The following is a 17,724-nucleotide window of genomic DNA, read 5'->3' on the forward strand; positions in this document are numbered from 1 at the left end:
TGGTCAACAAGCCCACGTGGTTTGAAGAAAAGTCCTCTAAGGTAAGAGCTGGTATCGCTGTGAAGCATTTAAGGCATGATGTGTTTGAAGAGGGCCAAGACGTGGGGGTATATGCCCTAGTCATGCTTGGCTACTTCAATAAACTTCACTTGTCGGGGGGAAAAGTTGACCCAGAAACCCAACAGATAATGATCCTTGATGGGCTTCCAGATAGCTTTAATGAAGTCAGAAATGAAATTTTGTTTAGCGACAAAAAGCTTTCGTTTTTGGATCTTTATAACAAACTTCAAACAAAGATGAAAAGAAGGGGTGGACTTTTGAGATGACCATGTTCAAGTCAGAAGAGTTTATTTTTGCTTTATTTACATTGTTGAATTTTTGAGGATTTTTTTGATACTTGTACATTGTTTGGTTTTGATATCATATGGATTATTGATGTGGAATTTTATTCCTAAACTATCAATTGTGGTTTTGGATTATCGATGTCATTTTATAATGCTTGCATTATTAGATAAATGAATTCTTGATTATCCAATTATTTATGACATCAAATGTAACATGGTTAATATCAAAATGTTTAATTGTAATTAACTTTGTTGATTCAATTATTATGAAGTATTCTTCTAGAAATATTGATTATTAAGTTTCTTTAATCCTTAAGTCTTTTGAACCATTATTTTGTTGATGAGTCAATAGAACATTTATGTTCGACATGGATTCAATACAAAATAAAATGATCTTATGATCGCATTTGTTCAAATAAAGGTGTAAGAAAAATAATCACATTAATTGATTACAAGACAAGTAAATTAAATTCAACTAGAAACAAGATAAGTATTTGTTATAAATACTAGAAGTTCTTGTATAGTAAATATAGTATGCACATTAAATTTGTTTTAATGTTCCAAGCCTAGAGTTGACTATTTGATTAGTTATTGTTTTATTTATTTTGTTGTGAAAGTGATAATTAAAATAGTGGGAGTTTTTCTTAAATGAAAAATTAAATTCTAAGTGTTTAATAAGAACGTCATGGCTTGTTTTATTAAACTAGGATGAATTTAACTCCAGACACTGTTTAAATTGTTTTAATAGCCTTAAAGAATATTGAGACTAGTATTTTTCTACTTTAAAAGTGGGAGCTAAATTTTGTCTCATAGAATATTCATAGATGGAATTAAGGTAATGTTTGATAGAGTTAAAGGGGTTCACACCCTAGATTGAAAGAAGTGATGAATTGCACACTTTCTAAGACTCTAATAACATTAAAAGACATTTCCAAGTTAGCTATTAAAATTAGAATTACTTTTGGATTTCCAAAGAAAGTATTTCTAAGGATCACAACAAATGGTTAAATAAATGAACTCTTGGAATTTATGACTATAAAACAAAGAATGCAATCATTCGGTTTTATTTTGTCATAAGGACTAATTTCCAATTAGTCATTGTGATGAGGAATTATGTTCATACATAAATTTACATCACAAATAGTATAGCAAGGATAATACCAAGTTAGATTGGTATTATATAATTAAAGTTTTTGGGAATCATATTCGACATGATTAAAACTTTATATATTGCTATAAGTATTCTACTTTAATTAATAGAAATTCAGAAGGATCAAAATAATGGATTTTGATAGAGGAATATGTATAAGTGCACTTGAGAAAGGCACATAAAATTATTCCACTGGATCAAAGGGCCTAGAAATATTTTGATCAAATAATCGTGCTCCTTAGCAAGAATTAAGGTTATAAATTACAAGTATATTTTCGTTTTATGTACTCTAGCAAACTATGTTGGTAGATTCTTTTTAAGAATTATAGTTTTGAGTACATAGTGGCCAAAGCCTGCTTTGAGTATAAGTGGGAGAAAATGTGTGTGAATGTGTAGCACAAGGCCAATAAAGCGGTTGGTATACTCGAAAGCATTCTTTGAGTATAAGTGGGAGATTGTTGAGGTTTGTATACTAAAAGATGCTTCGAGCGTACATGCCTTTGTACAGTCAGCTTGTGCGTGTATACGAGAAACGCCACGTCCACTTGTTTACCTAATTATGAGAATAAATAATATAATATAATGGTTTATTATTGAAATATAATAAACAGGTCTAAGGCTTTTTACTAAGAAGGTCAAGTAGGAAAATTCGATGAATCTCCTCATGAGTTTTCCAGTAGGGGACTTGGCCAGATCTAGTAAGAAGAAAAACGTATTCACAACCTAGATAGGCTTTGGCTACCTATTGGTACGGTTGCGGTGTTTGTGATAATTCTCTCTTACCTAAGAAGAGATTAGTAACATCGGTGTGGTAAAGCACTGAAAGGATCTAATTCGAAATGTATTCTTTATTGCTATCTACTGAAAGAATATATTTCAGAAATTTTAGTATTTTCTAGTCTATGATATTAATATCAATATTGTTTATTCAATCAAACGCCACTTTGACTTATCAATATGTGAGAGTTTGTACGTAACTCAAGTTCATGATATCTTGGGTGGTAGTAATTGAATAACATGAAGGTATTGGAATATTATTTCATAGAATTCGCGTGCCCAGTGTGGTATGATTAAATCCCTAAGGGGTGATCCCCAAGAGGTGTTTGAAAAAGGAATTTATTATTCAGAAAACTGCGTAGTTGGAATTTATTCCACGAATAATAAATAAAGTTTCAAACTAGAAAAACTCTTTGGAGAATTAATTTAATTCTAGTCACATAGCACACAAAAGAATTAAATTGACGGATCAAGATAATCTTAAACGCGGGAAATATTATAAAATAAAATGGACCCAAGTTATTTGTAATTTGGTGATTTAAGTGGGAGTGCAATATTATTCTTTAGTGGAACAAAATAATATTCCATTGATAATATATTAAATCATGAGTCATTTGATTTAATTAGTAATTTATCTAATGGGTGAGCCCAACACTTAAGTCATTCCATGGATCCGCTTTCTAGCCCAATAAGGTCCTCTATAAATAATGAATGAAAGGGAAACCCTAGCATACAATCCAAGACGACACAAAACCCTAACCCTAGCCTAAAAATCGGCGCCTCCTTCCTTCTCTCTCTCGGTCTCGATTTTCATGCCTAGCACGAGAGAGAATTAGGGTTTTGATTATTGTTCTTGATCTATCCTAATTCATAGGATTAGATCTAGACAATTTCGTGTTTGTATTGGTTTTTCCTAGATCCATTCAAAGTTATTTGTTGATTATCCAAGATCCGCCCACACGGATGGAGAATCAAGGACAAGGGAATAGTAAGGAAGATTCGTGGTCGATAAACCAAGGATCTCCGGGTGGTGCAGCTAGCAATGTCAATCCAATGATGAATTATGAGGTAACAATCGAATCTACATCGAATATGCATAATTATGTGTTTATTTGATGTTATATCTATAGATCTATGTTTATTGCATGAAATTGGAGTTGAATGCATAATCACCTAAATAGATCCGTTAAGGACCTGTTTGTTTTCCGTGTCTTCCGCTGCGGTAGTTCCAACATCAAGAATCGAGGAAATCTACTTCTGGTTATGTGTTTACCTTAGGAGGTGGAGCCATGATTTGGAAGAGTGTAAAGCAGAAATGCATTGCAGACTCTACCATGGAAGCCGAATATGTGGCCGCCTCAGAGGCCGCAAAGGAGGCAGTATGGCTCAAGAACTTTCTTATGGACTTAGGTGTGGTTACGAATCTGCCCAAGAGCATCACCATTTATTGTGACAATTCTGGTGCTGTGGCGAATTCGAAGGAACCAAGAGCTCACAAGGCGAGCAAACACATTGAGAGGAAGTATCATATCATCAGAGATATAGTGCAAAGAGGAGACATACAAGTGGTCAAGATTGCGTCAGAGAACAACCTGGCAGATCCTTTTACAAAGGCATTGGCCGTTAAACCGTTCAAACGCCACGTAGAAGGAATGGGAGTTCGACTCGCTCGAGACCTCAACTCGCTTTCAGTATAAGTGGGAGAATTAGACGTAGTGCACATTTTATTTGTATACTCGAAAGCTGTTTTGAGTATAAGTGGGAGATTGTTAGAGTTTGTATACTAGAAATCACCTTTCGAGTGATTGAATACTGTTGAAACTCTTATTTTATTTTCCAAAGGAATAAACAAATTATTTTTGTCATAATGTTGTTATGTTTTACATTTAATGGATGTTTATTACATATTTAAATGTATAAGTAACTTAACACAGTCTAAGTCTTTGTTTTAGTAGACCGGTTGTGGGCGTCGTTCACTTTAAGGTAACACGGTCAGTTCTGAACAAAGAAAAAGAAGAATTTCACAACCTAGATAGGCTTAGACTACCTATCGTGAAAGGTTGCAATGTTAGTCCGATTATTTCTAAGCCTTATCGAAATAAGATGACGTTGGTGTGGTATAGCACTGAAAGGATCTAACAGCGAGACAGTTTTTATGCTATCTACTGAAAGACGAGGTCTCGTATATTATTTCTTAATCAATGTACGTTAGCATTGAGCATACGGTATTGATTATGCACTACTTTGACTTACCAAATGGTGCGGGTTTTTCGCAACCCAATAAGCCTGGTATATTGGGTAGTGGTGATTAATATCTAGCAGTGCTAGGATTGCTATTATATTGAATCGTGCGCGAGGTGAGTCTCGTTTGATAACATCCTCAAGAGAAGCTTGAAATGAGGTTTTATTATTCGGAACCTAGCTAGTTGGAGTTTAATTACTCTATGAATAATAAATAAGAATTTCTTGCTGAGTCATCTCTTGGAATAAATAAGATATTAATTAACTAAGTCCATAGCAGACAATAATTAATTAATGGATGTTTCTATCTAAAGCGCGGGAAATAAATATAAATATTAATTTTGGAAACCCGAAGTACTTGTAATTTCGGATTTGGATGGGGAGTGCAATATTACTTCTGTAGTGGCTGCTCGTAATATTCCAATTTTAAGCTTATATTAAATTGGGTTGATTTAACTAGTAAAAAGCTAATTGGAGGAGCCCATATCCAAAGCCTTCCATAGATCCCTGTCTGGGCCCAATATGTGACTTATTATAAATAGGAGAATAAAGGAGACAGAAAATACACTTATTTTCTTGCAAAAAATTTCGCCACCCCCCGTATAGGGAGTAGGCGATTTTTCCTCTCCTCGGAGGAAAAGGATTTCTGTCTTCTCTATTTAAGTCCTAGTGCACTGGTGAGATCAGCCCACTCCTAATATCAGTTCACAGTCCGGGAACCAGACAGAAGATCCGTGGTTTTGTACTAAAGATCTTCACGTGGAGAAGGCGCTAAATATCTTCGATTCTTCGGTGAATCATTAAGGTATAATGCCTAAACCCTAGAAAAGCATGTTTTAGGATTTAATTAATTTAAAGCATGTTTTTATTTGAGTTATGAGCATGATACATGTGATAATTACGCGAATAGATTTTATCTAAATAATCCGCTAAATAGATCGTATTATTATGTAATTGATTCATGTGAGCGCTTCCGCTGCCAACCCTTTCAATCTGATCATCTGAGACCCCATTAGCCTTAACTGTGTTGCTGATTTGTATGAACTTGGTCAAGTGCTTGTTGGCATCTTCTGAACCTGTTCCACCAAATGCATGTGCTTCTACCCTGTTTATCAATCTCGGCTTCAATTCAAAGTTGTTGGCTGCAATTCCCCCATTGTTGATCGGGGGGTTAGCCACTCGTCTGTATGCAAACAAATTCTGCACGGGTGCTGGTCTCACATTCTGTGCATCCAAACGCATTTGCATATCGGCCATTTGCTGAAGAAGTTGATGGACAACGGGATCGGGATGTTCCACATTGTTATTCTCCTCGTTGTTCTCATTGTTGTTTTCAAAATTGTTGTTCTCCTCGTCTGCCATTAGAATTGGAGACCGCGGCTCGTGCTGTATGGGAGATGGAAGTGGAGATGGACTGGGTGACGGAGTTCTCTGGATAGGAGAAGGTAGACGCCTATGCCCGGGTGAAGATACCCGAATCCTTTGGTTTAACCTCCTCTGTGCGTTCCTCTTCCTGTTGGATGCTTCGATCTTTAGATCGATTGGCTCTAAAGGTGGACCTTTAGAACGCGTGTGCATACAACTTGCCCAAGGAAACACAAAGATTAAAGAACTCAAAAATAAAAATAAAAATAAAGCAGATAAAATCTAGATTAGTAATCTCTATTATTATCACGATATTAAGCTATATTGACACAAAATTGTCCCCGGTAACGGCGCCAAAAACTTGACTCGACTTATTTTAACACAAATAATTCCCGCAAGTGTACGAGACTAGTGTAGCAATTAGTAAGCAAGAGTATCGTATCCCACAGAGACAAGATTGTATCAACTCAAGTACCACGAACAAATTTCGATTACTATCTAGACAATCCAAGAGAAATGGTTTTGTTCTAACACTACTATAAGCATATACAATGAAAAATAAATTAAGAGTGACAAGAGGAAATAAACACAAGTGAAAAGATACCACAAAGAGAAAGAGAAGAGTAGAGTTTTGGATCCAACTACAATGGAATTGTCTCGTGATTGATTCAACAACTTTGATTAACCATTTTATGTCTCTAGGATTACTAGGAAAGTCGCTAGTCTAGGTTGAGCCCCCTCGCGAGTGTACTCACCCCGTTGATTAACCCTTAATATTGAAGTCTCCTTCTAATATGTTTAGATTAACTCCGTAGAACAAAAGACCCAAGCCCTCACTAAGGTTCCCCTCTCTCGGGTGTAGATTATCAAAGTGATGTTCACTCTTTTATCAAACCTAGATAGGTATCTCTCGATTACAACTATAAAGGTAAATAAACCCATTTGGTAGCTAAGAAATTGAATTAAAAAGGCACAAGAATGAACAAAGAAATCACAAGAGCTAAGCAATCAAAAGAAGTCCTTGAATTAATCACAAACATCCATTGTAGTCTTCACCAAAACTCCATAATAAAATTAGCTACTCATGTTCATCATGAAAACCAAAACAATGGATTCAATCAAATACATCAAAGAAAGCAAATAAATACTCCTTTGGAATGATTCTATGGATTAGAGACTCCAATCTCTCGATTTGTAGTCTTCAATCTTCAAATCTCTCTTCAAGGTGTTCTTGGGGAAGTGTGGAGTGTGTGGTAGGCGGTGGAATGTTCAATGATGAAACCTATGCGTTCATCCTTTTAATCCCCATCAAAAATCACGTTTTTGGCATAAAAATCGGCCAAAATAGCGTACCCGGCCGGGTGGTCATTTTTGACCACATTCTGACTGTTTCCGCGCAGAACAACGTACCCGGCCGGGTGGTTAATTCACCCGGCAGCGTGAAATATTCTGGAACGCGCAGTGTTCTTGTAACGGCCATAACTTCTTCTACCGAACTCCGATTGAGGCGTGCAAAATACCCACGCGAAGCTCTTTCGAAGGTGAAGAGATTGATATACATTAGGGGCTGATTGGACTTCAAAATCTCCAGTTAATATTGTCTCAAACCAAGGCTGCTGCACATCCACATATTTTGTACCTTTTTCTACAAATTCTTAACAAAATGGTCAAATACCAAAATAATAGAGAAGTAATCATAATCATATCCGATAATAGACAAAATGTGATCAAAATCATACAAGATTACTTTCTAAAACCAAGCAAAATCCAAGTACGTCAACTGTAAATTGGGTATAAGGCATGGGTGAACCTATATGTAATGAGGTAGGGGCTTTAGCTCCTAATGAATCCAATTTTTTAATTTTTTTTCTATTATAAAATTTTAAAATCTATTCACATTTTTGTGCATATTAGTGTATAAAAGACCCTGATAATAATTTAAATTAGCTTAAAATATATTTTTTAATAAAATTTTGAAAATTTAGCCCCTATTTATGTTTATTTCAGTGTCTGCCCATGGTATTAGGTATTCCTATTCAAACTTCAAACTTATAGAAATGGACCTTTTAATTGGGCCTCTAATATATGAATTCAATTTTTGTTGAATGGTAGGTTAACAATTGTTGCATATTTTTAGTTTGAATGAAGCCAGAAATAGTCACGAAATGAAAAATTGAATAATTATGAGTGAAATGAGTTAGTAGAATATGAGGTCCACTTAGTAAATACAGTGAAAGTGAAATGTGATAATTAATTAGGACAAGATGACAATGACAAAATAAGACAATTAACTGGACTAGAGAGGGTACTAAATTTCATACAAATGATTTAGTAGTTTTTTTTTTTCTCAATCGTATATGAAATTTAGTAAATACAGTGAAAGTGAATTGTGATAATTAATTAGGACAAGATGACAATGACAAAATAAGACAATTAACTGGACTAGAGAGGGTATTAAATTTCATACAAATGATTTAGTAGTTTTTTTTTTCCTCAATCGTATATGAAATTTTAGCATCTATGCACTATTTATTTTTTCACTTTTTGTCATTCCAAGCTATATTTATGGCTCCGCCATTGCATGCAAGGGCTTAATCACACAATAGTAACAATCATTAATTCTTCTGAACAAGAGTAACCCAACATGGAAATACAATACTGTATATTTGTAAGATGTATTATATGCCAAACTTCATACTACATTAAATGCTCCCACCACGCTAGTGTTACAGATGAAACTCAAGAAAAGCACAATATTTGTCTTGAATCACCTTCTCCTTGTTGTTGCTTTTGCTCTATTTCTTCTCTTCATCTTACTATTATTATATCCAACGCCAAAAAAGAATTCCAATAACCATCTTGGCCTTCCGCTTCTTATAACCATGTAACCAATTCCAATTCCAACTACAAATCCACATCCATACCCTGTCACAACACTTTGCCAACCAAATCCATTTACGAATACATAAGCATCATCATCATCGCCTTCTTCTTGAGGAAACAGTTGTTTTTTGTCACCCCTCCCACAGTTTTGAGTCAATGGAAATCCACATAATCCTACATTTCCCACATATGATTCATTCCCAAATGTTGAGAGTTGAGTAGATAGTGGTATTTGTCCCTCGAGATTATTCATTGAAAGGTTTAACTTCGCAAGAAATGTCATACTCGCAAATTCCCTCGGAATTTTTCCATCCAATTTGTTTGAAGACAAGTCCAATGACTCAAGCTCACTCATGCCTCCAAGTGACGAGGGTATATGTCCAGTGAGGATATTGTGAGACAGATTCAAGTATTTAAGAGACTTAAGATCCCCTATAGAAGGTGGAATGCTCCCAGAGAAATTGTTGGAGGATAAGTCAATAGTTGTAAAGATATACAGTAGCCGCTTCAATAACTGATCTATTCCTTTCAAAGTTAGCGTCAACTCTATATATCTTAGAAAGAAATTTTCCTCACCGGTCTGCTTTTCATTGGCATCTATCATACCTCGAAAGTTTCTGAAATATCTATCGGGTAGAGTGCCGACAAATGCGTTATGTGATACGTCCAAGACTTGCAACTTTTGAAACGGATTCTCAATGTTTGAGTTTGCAGCCACCCACATTGTACCATTGAACTTATTTGACCTCAACACGAGGATTCGAAGTTGAGGGAGTGTTTCCATCCAGAAGGGAAATGATACGAGCATATTCATAATATCCCCATATCTTTATTAATTAGTATAGTGATTTTCCATATCTTTCTTATATAATTAGAATATCTATTTCTTGATCATTAAGTTTAGGTTATTCCTAGTATAAATAGGAGCTCTGTTATCTTTTGAATTATTCATTGAAGAAATATAATTTATCTTTTATTGTCTTTTACTTTTCTCTGCAATTTACATTATCAAAATCCTTAGTTGAACGATAGTTGGCTGCTCGACGGGAATCTTCCCGCGAACGAACCAATATCTTCTCTGCGATCTCTCGCAGTTATCCCTCGATACGAGTCCCCTCGTATCAACTGGTGCTTTCATCCAGTCCTCAACCTCTCTGTCTCTATTTACCACCGTCAATCATCTTCATCCTTCATCCATGAATTCCTACAACTACGCCGACTATCACCATCGCCAATTTGACAGACAGTTCCCCTTGCCGCTGCCCATGCCGAGCCCCACATCGTGTTGGTACCCCAGGAGACAAGACGTGCAATTTGGGTACTCCTATCCAGATATGGCGGCTGTCTCAAATCTGGAGACTCGGCTTGACAACACAGATCGGTTCGTTGAAATACTTCGACCTCCAGCACAGCCGCAACCGGATCCAGACCCCGCATATAATCAGTCGCACTATTCTGGTGCAGCGATGACAACTACTCCACACTACCCATGGACGCAGCCCTACCAGTACAACCTACCGACCATCGACTACTACCAACCATTGTCGTTATATTGGCATCCTCTCGATCCCCCAGTTTGGCAAGATCATTCAACGACCAATGATATCGGCCATATGGAGCCTCTCGGCATGCCACATGATCCGGTGACGCAGGAGTTGGAACCGAACCTATCGTTGGCTGCCTTGGTTTCACAGTTTGAGCGCTTGACCGCAGATGTCGAGCAATTGGTGTCACGGATGGATGCAAATGAACGTCTTTTAGGCGATCCATACGGACAGTCGCCGGGCGATCCACACGCTGCGAGGAGCCTTTGCCGCACAGCCGCCCCGTTTCCCGCTGCAGCTGCTGTCCTGCCCTTAAATCTGCCCCCACCAGTTCCTCCGTGCAGCTCCGACATCAATGGAGATGAGGGCGAATTGTTAGACGATGACCCGCCCCCACTAGCCGTGATCTCCCAGCCCGGTGGCCCCAATACCAGTCCAACATTGGTCCCTCATGTTGTACTTGTTGTTGTCCCCAGTTTAATAAACATGGAGATTTCAGAGAGTGTGAAATGCGACTGCTCTAGTTCTTCTTCCGGCAAGAGAATAGCTATGGAGGAATTTCACAATTCGGATGATATAAGTTTTAATGATAGAGTAAATCCAAATCATGGTGAGGATGCGTCTTTCAATTCATTTTTTATTCAGCGCTCGACGCCGATGCTAGGTTAATCCCTCCTCGCACCAATCAGTTTGGTATGCCTGGAATGGAGGACATAGAGCGCGATCCAATAATACTTGCGCGCGAGGATGCGCAGATGAACCTTACTGAAGCGAAAGTCAATCTGATAGCGACCATTGCTGAATTTGAGACACCTTTAGATGCCGCGGATCGCCAGGTCGACAATCTCCAACCTGATCCTGATCCACCGTACGACCTTCATGAGTATGACTTGACGGAATTGGCCTTGTTTTCGAGGGAGGATCTATTAACTGATGATGTTAAAGACTTCAGCCTTGATATTTCGTTGGAAATCTCGGGAGTTACTTATGTTGAAGATTCCAAGATCAACAAGGAGGAGCATGGTGACCTTCGGGAGGATGCTGCTGATGACCTACCTGGGGTGGATATCTCCAAAATTGAATTGGGTAACTTCATTGGCTCAGACGAGCAGATAGACGTTGATTTTTTTGATACAGCAAGTGACTATGTCAAATTGAGGAAGTCTATTTTAGATTTCCAGACTTTCAGGAAGCTATTTTCATATTTCAAATTAACTTTCTGCTGTTATGCACTTCATGGTGTTGCTGGAGCTTATGCTAAACGTATATTTGTGGAAGAGCTGGGTGCAAAGGAAAGCTCCTTGCTTAATTGTGCTCCCAAAGAAGATTTTGGCAAAAGACATCTGATATATGTAAGGGAACTAGTGGCTCGTGTGGGGTTGAGCAAGTCAGACAACAATCCGGACCTGCCAGAGTTTGGCGCGGCAGCAGATGGAGATGTTGACCACAATATGGATTTCGGAAAAGGGTTCTTTGTCTCCCCATCTGATTTTGTTGCTATTATAGTTGCATATGTTGTTCATGCTATATCCTATTTTCTCGGTGGACTTAAAGGAGTTGCACAGAGCATGCCCACATCAGCGGCTCTTGATGTCGTAGCTAAGAACACGAATCTGATATTTTTTGAGATGCCAACTGGATGGAAATTCTTTGGCATGACTACATACTGGGAGCCGGAACTTGCTCTTGCTCTTAGAATATCAATGGATGAGGAGATAGCTTTAGAGGCTTCAATTAAGCAAAACCGTCAAGAGTCTGCTCTTAAGTTATTAGATTTGCTCTTATGTGATGATATGGTGTCTGAGGATGATGATTCTGATGAATCTAATGAGTGCAACAAAGGGACTCCTAAGAAGGCAAAGGGAAATGGTAATGAGGAGATTTTGTTGCATAGATCAGGCAAAGAATCAATTATGAAGAATAAGAAAAAGAATCAGGATAAAGATGGGGTAGCTGGAAGGAAAGTTGCAGATGCACAAGAGAAGGTGATAGAAGGTAGTGGCATCGTGGTGAATGGGAGGACTAGAACCATTTCTTCTCTTATATACACATTTTTGAAGATGATGTGCAGGACTATGACAATTTCTCCAACAAATGTGGCCATTTTGGGAGTGTTTAAGGGGTTGATGAGTTGCCTAAGTGAGAAATTCGAGCACACGAAATATGGATTTAGAGATGTAATTTTACTGGGTCATGGTCAGAGAATGAAGATTGATGAGCGTAAGGAGTTTTATGTTGTGTTTCTTGATAGCCGAATTTCGGAGCCGAGATGCCTCATTGCTCATTGGTTTCCACCTTGAAGACAAGGTGAATTTTAACCGTGGGGGAGTTGATACGAGCATATTCATAATAGGGAAATTGGTCTCTAAAACCATGAACTTTGCTTAAAATTTGGTATTTCCCATGAACTTTGAAATTGGTATATAATATCACGAACTTTGCATTTTGTTTGGTATTTCCCACGGCATGTTTATTGCTATATTTGACTAACTTACGAGGCTTTTTTATCATACTTGACACAATTAAATCAACGTAGTTTTCAACGTGACTTTTTATGCTACGTGTTATGAACTTAAAAAGTGGTTTCAAATATTATAAAACATATCAAGGTTGCCTATATTAAATAAGATTTTGATGAAAATATCTTATTTGAGTGGGTTTGGGAAATACCAAACAAAATGCAAAGTTTGTGATATTATATACCAATTTCAAAGTTCATGGGAAATACCAAATTTTAGGCAAAGTTCATGATTTTAGAGACCAATTTCCCTTCATAATATCCCCATATCTTTATTAATTAGTATAGTGATTTTCCATATCTTTCTTATATAATTAGAATATCTATTTCTTGATCATTAAGTTTAGGTTATTCCTAGTATAAATAGGAGCTCTGTTATCTTTTGAATTATTCATTGAAGAAATATAATTTATCTTTTATCGTCTTTTACTTTTATCTGCAATTTACATTATCAAAATCCTTAGTTGAACGATAGTTGGCTGCTCGACGGGAATCTTCCCGCGAACGAACCAATATCTTCTCTGCGATCTCTCGCAGTTATCCCTCGATACGAGTCCCCTCGTATCAGGAAACTTACCTCGTATTTCATTATCACCAATGTCGAGGTCCCACAGACGATGGCAATTAACTAAGGTTTGGGGCAGTGTTCCATTCAATCTGTTTCCATTCAGATTAATTGGAAGACTGCAACCCTTTGTAAATGTTGATTGGATGAGACCACTAAGTTTATTTGCATTCAAATAAAGGATTAACAGAGATGTGCTCATGTTTCCAAGACAATCTGGGACTGCTCCTTCCAAACTATTGTTTGACAAATAGAGGATTTTGAGGGATCTCAAGTTGCAAATGGATGCTGGAATCTTTCCATTCAAGTTGTGGGAATGTAGTGCGAAATTAATCAGCCTTGATTCATTAACAGAGGTGGATGGTATTGGACCTGTAAGTTTACTATGTTTGTTAAGTCTCAGTTTTGAGAAATATGTAAATCTATGGTTCTCACAGAATCATGATTGATACACAAAGATGAGTATATTTGTACCAAGATTGAGCACAGTTTATCCAAAATGACTATTGTTGGGTCTCGGTGGCTTACACCCGAACTCCACATTAGTATGATATTATCCGCTTTGGGCAAAGCCCTCACGGTTTTGCTCTTGGAGTACTCCCCAAAAGGCCTCATACTAATGAAGTTGGGATAGCCCATTTATACACTTGCAACTCGACCACCAGTCCAAGACCACATGTGTGCCTCATGTTACAGGTCAACCGGTCACCACTGGTCTTGGTCGAGCTCACGCAGAGACATTGGAGAACTTGCAAGCGCAACCACCGAACCCCGAGCCACACAGGCCCAGCCCTGAACCAGGGGCTCTGATACCACTGTTGGGTCTCGGTGGCGCACACCCGAACTCCACATTAGTATGATATTGTCCGCTTTGGGCAAAGCACTCACGGTTTTGCTCTTGGGGTACTCCCCAAAAGGCCTCACACTAATGGAATTGGGATAGCCTATTTATACACTTGCAACTCTTGTTCATTCTCCAACGTGGGAATTGTTTGCCTCACAACTATTATTTCCACATTTCTTGCATTATTTTATGAAAAAGCAAACTGAGATAGGAAATCATATCATACCGCTTAGATTATTTTCGTAAATCCACATATTTTGAATGGTTGTGTTACCAATTTCTCTCGGCAGTGATCCACTAAGTCGATTGCTTCCAATGTTCAAATCCAATAAATTATTGAGAAGAAATATTTCATTTGGAATTTCACCTGTGAGATTACAAATCATCCAAACATAAATTTCTTTTGGAATGAATTAAAACATGTTACTCAACATTAGGAAAGAGAAAGTATCATACCGCTTAATTCATTACTAGAAAGCAATAAATAAGACAGGGATGTCATGTTCCCCATTTCCTTTGGTATTGATCCATTGACCAGAAAGTTGTAATTCAATTGGAGCTCCCACAAATTAACAAGACGACCCAACTCTTTTGGTATAGGACCTGCAATAAATTTACATCTTGTAAGATCAATGTAGTTATCAAATACTACCTCCGTGAGTCACATTTTGTCATTTTAGTCCGTCCCAATAATAAGAGTCACATTTAACTTTTTTCATAATTGGTAAGGAGACCCCACATTCCACCAACCAATTCAACTCACATTTTATTATAAAACTATTATATATAAGTGAGACTCATAGTTTACTAACTCATTCAACTCATTTTTTTTACATTTCTTAAAATCCGTGCCCACAATAAATGTGACCCTAATGTGGGACGGCGGCAGTAACAATGACATGTGATGTAGACGAATCATTCATGTTGAAAAAAAATTGATCTTCACAAATTTCAGTAGCGATAAACGCAATGAAATTTGATGGAACAGAGGAAGGGTTGGAATTGTACCACTTCAAGCATTATTGTGAAGGTATATACCAATCATGGCTGTCAAGTTCCCAAGTTCTCTTGGCACTGAACCATTAATTTTGTTGCAACACATGCTCAATCGCTCGAAATTAGTAAGAAGACCGATCTCTTTTGGAATTTCACCTATAGATTATGATAGAAATCATAAACTTTGCTCAAATTAAGCATCAACAAGTGATATGCTCATACCAATTAGATTATTTTCTTCAAGGCCTATTCTACGAAGGGATGTCATGTTTCCGGTATCTCTTGATAACGATCCACTCAAATGATTCGATGCAAGGTCACAATACTCCAACGAAGTCATGCTCTAAATAGTTACAGGTATAGGGCCTGAAAACTCATTGAAACCCATGCCCAATCCTTGTAACTTTGTAAGATGACCAATCTCTTTTGGAATATTACCTGTTAATTTGTAAAGTTGTCGGAAATTAAAACGCAGTCATATACTCCCTCCGTCCTGGCCTAAGCAGACACATTTCTATTTTGGCACAAAAATTTAGGTAATGGTGTTTTAGTGAATTAAAATATTAATAGTAAAGTAAGAGAGAGGATAAAGTAGAAGAGATAATAGAATAAAGTAGGAGAGAAAAATGAGTTGATTGTTGCCAAAAAGAGGAAATACGTCTCACTTAGGCTGAGACGGAAGGGGTATATAACTGTCCGAGTATAAATATAATTTGAAAAAGAAAACAAAAATTAGATGTAGAATATAATTAGACTAGCTAAACTTTTAACTAGTAAACTAAGAGCATGAGAAAATCTTACCGCTCAACTTGTTGGTCCTAAGGTCCAATGATTGAAGCATTGGCAAGTTCGCAATTTTTCTTGGCACGTGTCCGACAAAGTTGTTGATGCTCAGATCCAAACTTCCTAAATTAGTAAGAGTAGCGATCTCTTTTGGAATATTACCTGCGAGTAAATTACACCAAATAAATATCCAATTATATATGAGTTTGTACATATGTAATATGGAAGTCTTGAGATCATGAAGATAAGATCTTACCAATTAAATTGTTGGAACTCAAATATAACTCTTGAAGCAATGTCAAGTTCCCAATTTGTGTTGGCACGCGTCCACTAAAATTGTTGCTTGTTAAAGAAACATACTCAAGTTGTGAACACTGCTCCAAACTCGATGGTATTTCCCCAAACAACTTGTTGTAAGAAATATGAAGTCTCTTGAGCCTATGAAGATTGTCTTTGCACATATCAATTGATAGGCTACTAGACAAACTATTATTCCTCAATTTCAAAACTTCTAAACTTGACATGTTGAAAATAGATGAAGGAATAGGATCACGAAAAGAGTTCTCGCTCAAATCTAAAGAAACAAGAAAAAAAAGATTTCCGATTTCAGGTGGGATGGTTCCGACAAGGCCCATGGAAGATATATTCAACTGAGTCACCCTGTGATAGCGAGAATCACAAGTAACTCCGATCCAACTACAGATATTGCTTCCAGAGCTCCAATTTTTGGTTAATATATTATGGGGATCAAAAGATATTTGAGATTTGAAGGCAAGAAGTGAAGAACGATCAGTATTGATATCTGATTTGGCTGAGCTATAATCAATCAGCCATTGAAGAAGTAAGAGTGATGTAATAAGAAGGTAGAGATGGGAAGATCTATCCATTAGGCTTGATTTTCAAAGTGTTAATAGTGAACCAAGACAAGATTTAAGATACCTCTCTATATGGACACCAAACGTGTGTTATCCTTTTTCTTTGTTGGTAGCCTTGATTCGCTTTTGAAAAAAAAGTTATAGTAAATTTATTTACCTTAAATTGTTAATGAAATAATCCTAGCCCTCCATCTTCATCAAACGGCCGAGATTTAGTCTAGATTTTGGTACGTGGATATTGTCTCACCTAATGCAACCTTATTTAGTTATGTATGTATATATAAATCACTTGGGGTTTAAAATATAACCAAATATTAAAATTAAACAAGCCAACAATGTGAAAGTGGGAATAATATTCAAAATTGAGTACCACAATCGTAGTCATGACTTGTGAGGACATTCATTGCCGAAGACTTGGTGAAGTCTTCCCACTTGTGGTGTTATCATTCATAAATTGTGACATGAGAAAGTGATGGGACTTTAATATTATTTAATAAATTGTTTATTAATAATTTAACTATGCCATTCTAATTTATGTGATAATATACAATTTCGAGAATAAAATAAATTAATTTTCTATCTATTGAATGAGGTCAGGAATTTCATGGCGAAAATTAAACTGCATGAATTTTCTTGCGTGAATTAGCTGCAGAAAATTGTGGAAAATGTTAGTGGAAAAAAAATTAAATAATCATCATTTATAGAGAAGTATAGACATATTTTGACTAAGAGTTCCCAATTAAGTCTTCTTACAATATCAAGAAGACTTGGTCTTTTCTTTTTATATATTCATTTATGGAAAAAATAGAAGACCACTTCAATCAACGCCTTCTCCTTGT

At 36.8% G+C, this 17,724-nt stretch overlaps 1 protein-coding gene across 1 annotated transcript; it reads right to left on the minus strand.

The window, feature by feature from the left end:
• Positions 1 to 8,468: 8,468 nt before the first annotated feature.
• Positions 8,469 to 17,003, minus strand: LOC125190900 (receptor-like protein Cf-9 homolog). Its single transcript, XM_089065410.1, has 6 exons — positions 16,267 to 17,003; positions 16,029 to 16,172; positions 14,688 to 14,834; positions 14,458 to 14,598; positions 13,396 to 13,759; positions 8,469 to 9,557 (listed from the first exon to the last, which is right to left on the minus strand). Exons 1-6 carry the CDS (start codon positions 16,895 to 16,897, stop codon positions 8,645 to 8,647), a joined length of 2,340 nt encoding a protein of 779 aa, XP_088921536.1. The 5' UTR covers positions 16,898 to 17,003; the 3' UTR covers positions 8,469 to 8,644.
• Positions 17,004 to 17,724: the final 721 nt, after the last annotated feature.

This window comes from Salvia hispanica, chromosome 2 (assembly GCF_029641045.1).
Source record: "Salvia hispanica isolate PSC_SH4W2 chromosome 2, Shi_PSC_v1, whole genome shotgun sequence".
NCBI classification, from domain to species: Eukaryota; Viridiplantae; Streptophyta; class Magnoliopsida; order Lamiales; family Lamiaceae; genus Salvia; species Salvia hispanica.

Coding starts and splice junctions, on each gene's coding strand:
- LOC125190900 (XM_089065410.1), bottom strand. CDS start 16,897: ATGGATAGATCTTCCCATCTCTACCTTCTTATTACATCACTCTTACTT. Junction 16,173..16,266: donor GAGTTCCAACAATTTAATTG/GTAAGATCTTAT, acceptor ATTTACTCGCAG/GTAATATTCCAAAAGAGATC. Junction 9,558..13,395: donor GATAATGAAATACGAGGTAA/GTTTCCTGATAC, acceptor TATGCTCGTATC/ATTTCCCTTCTGGATGGAAA.